The sequence below is a fragment of the Abramis brama genome (assembly GCF_963993115.1).
Source record: "Abramis brama genome assembly, chromosome: 10".
Lineage (NCBI taxonomy): Eukaryota > Metazoa > Chordata > Actinopteri > Cypriniformes > Leuciscidae > Abramis > Abramis brama.
This window is the reverse complement of record NC_139972.1, coordinates 19,027,169-19,035,356: the sequence shown is the minus strand read 5'-3', so window position 1 is coordinate 19,035,356 and position 8,188 is coordinate 19,027,169. Positions and strand designations below refer to the sequence as shown.

General features: G+C 34.4%; 1 protein-coding gene across 1 annotated transcript in view; it reads left to right on the top strand.

Annotated features, from left to right (window-relative positions):
* Nucleotides 1-3,049: 3,049 nt before the first annotated feature.
* The window catches only part of nherf4a (NHERF family PDZ scaffold protein 4a), a gene marked incomplete at its 5' end in the record, with an annotated part of 9,664 nt that continues 4,525 nt past the window's right edge, over nt 3,050-8,188 (top strand). Inside the window, 2 exons of the mRNA XM_084125600.1 lie at nt 3,050-3,265; nt 4,843-5,050. Of these exons, the coding sequence (XP_083981726.1) occupies nt 3,050-3,265; nt 4,843-5,050 (424 nt within the window). The remainder of the gene's footprint in view (nt 3,266-4,842; nt 5,051-8,188) is intronic.

The window sequence follows — 8,188 nt, the reverse complement described above, 5'->3', positions numbered from 1 at the left end:
GTCGCATGAGCAGCAGTGAAGCGGAGGGTTTCGACGCCGAGTCTATTTTTGCAGCGCTGCTCACGCTCAGTTAAAGTGAAAGCACACTTTTGATGGACAAAATAAATATGATTTCACACAAAAAAATGCACATAATTTGCATGTATAGTGTGTTTTAACAAGAACTGGAGTAGGCTATGTCAGAAAAGAAAATGAAGACAAAAATATTTATAGAGAATGTATCCATTTAAACTTGTTTTTATTAATCAGTTTGGGTAAAAGTGGTGTTTTATTATATATATATATATATATATATATATAGAAAATAAATATTTGTGTGTGCTGTAAAGTGGTTAGAAAAAATGAAATCAAAATCGGCTTAAATCTGTATCGGCAGGTCAAACTCAATGAAATTTCGGAATCTGCCATGAAAATTGTAATTGGTGCATCTCTATAATCTTTCTGATTGGCTGGTATCAAACACCATCACATAATCTGATGTTCACCTAGATGTTTTATTTATTTATTTCTACATGTGCCGTAGTATTGTCGATGGGTTCAATACGGGGGGCCTTGGCCAGAACCTAATGGTATTTGGGGGGCCTTGGCATGGAAAAGTTTGGGAACCCCTGGTATAGATTACCGTCACGATCGCTGTGAGTGTCAACCAAACGACACCCATTCACTTGCATTATATGGACTCACAGAGATAGATTATTTCTCCAAAAAACATTTGTTTGTGTTTATCTGAAGAAAGAAAGTCACATACATTGGGGATGGCATGAGGGTGAATAAACAATAACAGAATGTTTATTTTTGGGTGAACTATCCCTTTAATATTTCTCACTTGGTTTGTAAAGGGTTGATTTTACAAATAATTGTTTACAGCATATCCGTCTACTTTAGCATTAGGTCATTTTGAGAAAACACTGTGACAAATGTGTGTTATTTGATTGTTTGAGGGAAAGATCAATATATGGTATTCCAGAATTTTTCAGATTACTACTTGAAAAAACCTTGTTGCATGATGTCAAATGTTGCCATTTAAAGCCATTTCCTTTGCATTTGTGTTCAGGGAGAATTTAGGGTCCCTTGTTTTCATATGAATTATGTGCGTTCACAGTTCTCAAACCTTTCTGTGTAAAATCTTTACACAATATTTGAGTGTCAAATGGTGCTCTAGACAAGGTTTAACCAAGTAAGGTTAACAAAGACAAGCCTTTAGATGATTCTGCAATATTAACATAATCTATGGTTGAAAAAATGTTTGCACTAACAAATTATGACCGAAATTTGCTGTGCAATAAAATCAAAATAAAACTGAAAGTGCTGATGTAAGACTGTCATACTGTATTGCTTTGACTTTCAATAAAAAGAGGCTGCTCATACCATCTCAAAAACAATCAAGCTTATTTGGGGAGTTTGTAGTCAGTGGTCTTAATTACAGTTGTTTATGTAATACTTCCTTCATTTGATGATGGCAGTTGTCTCATAAACCTGAGATTAAATATTAATCTCCTGGTGGAACAAGGAGGAGCCATACTGACAAAAGCATTGTAATGCTTCATTTAAATGTGTACCTTGCACCCTTTACGAAGCCCAGAGCTCAGCAGGATCATGAGAGTCACCACAGGTAATATACCATATATATATGTATGTATATACAACAATATATTCCATTGCAGTGATTGCGCAGCCTGTAATGTAAATGTTAGAAAATAACTTTTAATAGGGTTTATTTTTATAAACCAGTGGAGATCGACAACCTTTACTGTATAATAAAGGTCTTAGAGAAAAAGCGAATGTAGTAATAATGATAGATGGATAGGTATTATATTATATTAGCAGTGTCATAGTTATATATATATATATATATATATATATATATATATATATATATACATACATATATACATATATACATTTATTTCTTTTGATGCACACTATTAAAACTACATTCATCTGAGAATTTGGAACATTATTTTTTAAAGATTTTCAAAACGTTTTTAAACAGTCAAAGAGTTACAATTATATAAATAAGCTGATTTCTTCACAACCTCTGTTCAAATAATTTTTCTTTTTTTAAGTTTTTAAAATGAAAGTACAGACAAAAATGAGCCCTGAATCCGGTCAGCTAAAGATTTTCCTGTTGAACTCTGATCTCAAGTCTTGTCAGCATTTTGCACAGATTGACTGTGATTTTAAATCATATTTCTGTGAAGGCAAACCTGAGTTTTATTTTAATGTAAAACAGCTCGGTCCTTGCAGTGCATCTCGCAGGCAAATATTGTAAAAAAAAACAAAGCTCTGTTAAGGAACTGTATAGTGGTTTTGAATCTATGGAAATTAGTAAAATAATATACTGTGTCCTACATGTTTATTCAGAACATTTTTAGAAAGGCTTAATGTCTTCCATTGAAGAATTTCACGAACATAGTTTGTCTTCTGCAAAAAAGCAAGTTTCTGGTTGCCAGTCACACGCCACTGGACAACGGTTAATATTAAACTGTCTTTCACTTGTCTTCAAAAGTTAACACATCATGATATTTTGAGTACACAGAAAAAAAGGTATAAAATCTGTCACCTTTGCAACTTATTTACCCCTAAAGAGCGCATATTAGTACCTTAAAGGTAGCCTACCACCCCGTGACAGTTTTTATACCTTTTTTCTAGGCATGGTTTATTTTTATTAATTAATATATTTGAATTGTTTACTATTACAGATCCAGCGGATGCCTCAGATTTACCAAAGTAAGCACCCTAATTTTGCATCCTTTCCTACATGCTAACTGACAACAATAAGCATTGAGACATTCTTAATGACTCTGGTTTACCCTGCAGTCACGACATTTTTTTATTTTTGGTTTGTTTACATAAAAAATATCTACAGCACAGTGCAAATGTTTTCCACAGGAAGTTCACTTTCAACCCGAAAGAAGGGATTGACAACCCTGCTTTAGTGATCTCGGATGACAAAGGTTAGGCTACTTCCTTAATAATTTTTATCCAATCAGCAACTGATAGATCATTAACTGGCTTAAAGAAAAAGAGATATGACATGCTGGATTAAATGTCCCCAGAGCCCGATGTGCATCCGCGGCTGTGTGTTCTGAAGCGGGAGGAGGGTCAGGGCTTTGGCTTCTACCTGAGCAAGGACACTGGCTGTAGGGGACATGTGGTGCGGCAGGTGGAGCTTTGGAGCAGTGCAGAGCAGGCTGGGCTGAGGAAGGGGGACCGTGTTTTGGAGGTCAATGAGGACTTTGTGGATGACAAGGAGCACTCAACTGTGAGAGCACTTCCTTATGCAAACATGAGACCTTTGTATTCTGTGAATTAAACACACAGACACTGGAATACAAATGATATTGGCAAGTAGATGCGCAACATCACTTTTTCAAGAGAGTTCACTTGAAAATTCTGTCCTTATTTACTCACCATCATGTTTGTTGCAAATGTGTGATTTGGAACACAAATCATTTTTGTCCCTATACAATAACTACAAAATTACAACACAATGCCATGGCCGACGACAAATATTATGGAAATATTACATGATTAACCAATGAGAATCAAGTATTCCAGAGTGTTAGTGAAAAAGCAACAACGCTATGTTCATAAAGGTGCAATAGACTTCCAATGTTTCATAACAATATTCATCCTTCAAAATTAACAGTTATATAATATTTTTTTATTGAACATACCAATAACACTTTACAATCAGGTTCAATTTGTTTAAGATTAGTTAACTAGCCTACATTACTTAACATGAACTAACAATTATATAATTTTTTTTATTGAACATAGTAACACTTTACAATAAGGTTCAATTTGATTAAAATGAGTTAACTAGCCTACATTTCTTAACATGAACTAACAATGAAAAATACTTACAAAGCATTTTATTAATAAAATGCTATTTATTAATAGCATTGTTATTCATTTTAACATTTACTAATTTATTATAGAACTTAATTAAATATAATTAAGTAAATATAACAATATAATATAATATAATTAATATAATAATATAATTAAAAAATATATAACAAAATGTATGAATATAATTTATTAGAACTCAGGGCTTAAATACATGGAACAAACAAAGGGAACTAATTAGGAAACAGCTGAACAAAATGACTAATCAAGGAGACTAATGAGGAAGGGAGGCAGGAAACAGAAACAAAGCAGACAAGACTCTCTGAACATAACAGAATATACACGTTGCACATGTATTAACCTTTGTTAATATTAAGTCAAATAGTTCACATTCATGTTAGTACACAGTGCATTGACATATTAACAGATTTGATCTTAAAAATATTTTAGTAAATGTTGAGATTCACATTAGCTAAGATTAATAAATGCTGTAGAAGTATTGTTCATTGTTAGTTCATTTTAACTAATGTATTTAACTAATGTTGTATTTAACTAACCTTAAAGCTTTATTTTAATATTATTTAATGGACCTAACATGAACTAACAATAAACAGATAACAAAGATTAACAAATATTGTAACAAATGGATTGCTTTTTGTTAGTTAATATTACTTAATGCTTTAATGAGACCTTACTGTAAAGTGTTTCCTACTGTATACTGTGTATACTCAGTCTTGTCTGGAACTTGTGTCGGTAACACTTTAATTTATAGTGTCCTTGTTACATTGTTACTTGTACTTTAATTACCATAATAACAGTAAATTATGCATAATTACATGCAAACCTCAACCAAATCCTAATACTACCCTAACCCTAGGGCTGTATAAGTACATGTTGTTAATTAATATTATTCAGTACTTAAATATATAATTACACTGTAACAATGACATTTCAAAATAAAGTGTGAACCTTGTGTCTTGTTTTCAGGTGGTGCTGAAGGTGCAGGCATCTGGGCTGAAACTATATCTGTTAGTGCTGAGTGCTCAGGATTATGAGTTTGCAGTTTCGGAGGGAAGAGACCTCATGTTGCTCGCTAGATCTTACCATCCCGTAGAGGGCTGTTCTCGCCCACGGTTATGTTACATCACTAAAGAGCCTGGCAGCGGCTTAGGCCTCAGCATCATTCCCATTGAAGGTACTGCTCCTTTTGCTACTGCACTAAACATGTGTTTGAAGCTTAGATTGATGACGTTTTTTCATTTATTAATTTAAGATGACTAGTTTAAGATTTGTCCAATTTTATTCACATAACAAGTTTTAGTTTATCAAGACTTTTCAAAAAAGAGGGCCCAGAATCTATCTAAAAAACATAAAAAGCAATAAAAACTTTTCTATCATGACAAGAGTTTAGCATGGTAATGGATATGACAATGTTAATATATGGTATTGGCGGAATAGATCTGCCACAGAGACTTGCTACTGCCAATACACACACAGACACGCAAACGTGGCATGTAAGACATACTGCTGCTGAATAAATAGCATATATGAAATTATACGTAGCCGATCTATACAAGTTGAGCTGTGGAAGGTGGAGGGTTTCAGAGCAGTTTTACCAAACCCCTCACTTTGAAAATCTCTAGGACCACCCTCAAAATTCTCCATTTTTCACAAAAAGCATGTGTATATAAAAAATAAAAAAAAATGAATGGGGACACCCATTCATGACAACTCAAAAATAGATCAAATATGCAAACTTGAACACATTTTATTTTATATTATTTTTATTTTCCATTTGATTAATTGTTTCTAAAGAACTCCTTCAGAAGTGTGCATTTTTTTTAAATGCCATAAATTATGACAGACTAGTATATATATATATATATATATGTACACTCACCTAAAGGATTATTAGGAACACCTGTTCAATTTCTCATTAATGCAATAAAATCTAATCAACCAATCACATGGCAGTTGCTTCAATGCATTTAGGGGTGTGGTCCTGGTCAAGACAATCTCCTGAACTCCAAACTGAATGTCAGAATGGGAAAGAAAGGTGATTTAAGCAATTTTGAGCGTGGCATGGTTGTTGGTGCCAGACGGGCCGGTCTGAGTATTTCACAATATGCTCAGTTACTGGGATTTTCACGCACAACCATTTCTAGGGTTTACAAAGAATGGTGTGAAAAGGGAAAAACATCCAGTATGCGGCAGTCCTGTGGGCGAAAATGCCTTGTTGATGCTAGAGGGCAGAGGAGAATGGGCCGACTGATTCAAGCTGATAGAAGAGCAACTTTGACTGAAATAACCACTTATTACAACCGAGGTATGCAGCAAAGCATTTGTGAAGCCACAACATGCACAACCTTGAGGCGGATGGGCTACAACAGCAGAAGACCCCACCGGGTACCACTCATCTCCACTACAAATAGGAAAAAGAGGCTACAATTTGCACAAGCTCACCAAAATTGGACAGTTGAAGACTGGAAAAATGTTGCCTGGTCTGATGAGTCTCGATTTCTGTTGAGACATTCAGATGGTAGAGTCAGAATTTGGCGTAAACAGAATGAGAACATGGATCCATCATGCCTTGTTACCACTGTGCAGGCTGGTGGTGGTGGTGTAATGGTGTGGGGGATGTTTTCTTGGCACACTTAGCCCCTTAGTGCCAATTGGGCATCGTTTAAATGCCACGGCCTACCTGAGCATTGTTTCTGACCATGTCCATCCCTTTATGACCACCATGTACCCATCCTCTGATGGCTACTTCCAGCAGGATAATGCACCATGTCACAAAGCTTGAATCATTTCAAATTGGTTTCTTGAACATGACAATGAGTTCACTGTACTAAAATGGCCCCCACAGTCACCAGATCTCAACCCAATAGAGCATCTTTGGGATGTGGTGGAACGGGAGCTTCGTGCCCTGGATGTGCATCCCACAAATCTCCATCAACTGCAAGATGCTATCCTATCAATATGGGCCAACATTTCTAAAGAATGCTTTCAGCACCTTGTTGAATCAATGCCACGTAGAATTAAAGGAGAACTTGGTAACTTTTTTAACTTAATAAAACTGTCTAGAAATCATTTGTATGGTTAAACAACCTGTTCTGGTGATATTGGTGACTTTCCCCACTCCCCCCAGCGTTCCCAGGCGGAAAACCAACCTTGCAACTTGGGCACTACCGTCCCGGCAAGATAGAAATTGGAAGTCTCGTGAGAAGCGAGAACTAGAACGAGAACGAGCGCGAAACACAAATTGCTTTACGGCAATTCGACATAAACACCCACGCATGTATGATGTATTACCAGATTACCCACCTCGGTAGACATAGCTCCACACCATACAGTTGGCTTGCTCCGATCAAAACAAACGCACATGAGCAGCGGTAGAGAGGGGGAGGAGGCCGCCGCAAGTGAGTTTTTTACGACCGTGTTGTGAAATATACGCCCCCCCACAGCTGTAGGGGGAGCTCGTGGGGAAAACATGCGACAACAAAAGGGAAAATCAGCGAAGAAGTGACTAGAGTTCGCTAGAGTTACCGAGTTCTCCTTTAAGGCAGTTCTGAAGGCGAAAGGGGGTCAAACACAGTATTAGTATGGTGTTCCTAATAATCCTTTAGGTGAGCGTATATATGTATGTATATATATATATATACACACATATACACGTACATATATACATGTACATGTATATATGTGTATATGTATATATGAAGAGTTCAGATGCAAAAGCCTCTAAGTGCTACCTGAAATTTTCTTCTAAAATGATAATTTTTATCAAGCTCATATATTTAAGTTCAGTAATTTCACTTAAATGGCAATGAAAATTACCTATTAATTGTCATTTAAGTGAAATTACTGAACTTAAATATACGAGCTTGATAAAAATGATCATCCTAGAAGAAAATTTCAGATGGCACTTAGAGGCTTTTGCATCTGAAGTCTTCATATATATATATATATATATATATATATATATATATATATCTATCTATATATATCTATATATCTATCTATATATATCTATATATCTATCTATATATATCTATATATCTATCTATATATATCTATATATCTATCTATATATATATCTATATATATATATATCTATATATATCTATATATATCTATATATATATATATCTATATATATATATATATATATATCTATATATATATATATATATATATCTATCTATATATCTATATATATCTATCTATATATCTATCTATCTATCTATATATCTATCTATCTATATATCTATCTATATATATATATCTATCTATCTATATCTATATATATATCTATATATATATATCTATATAT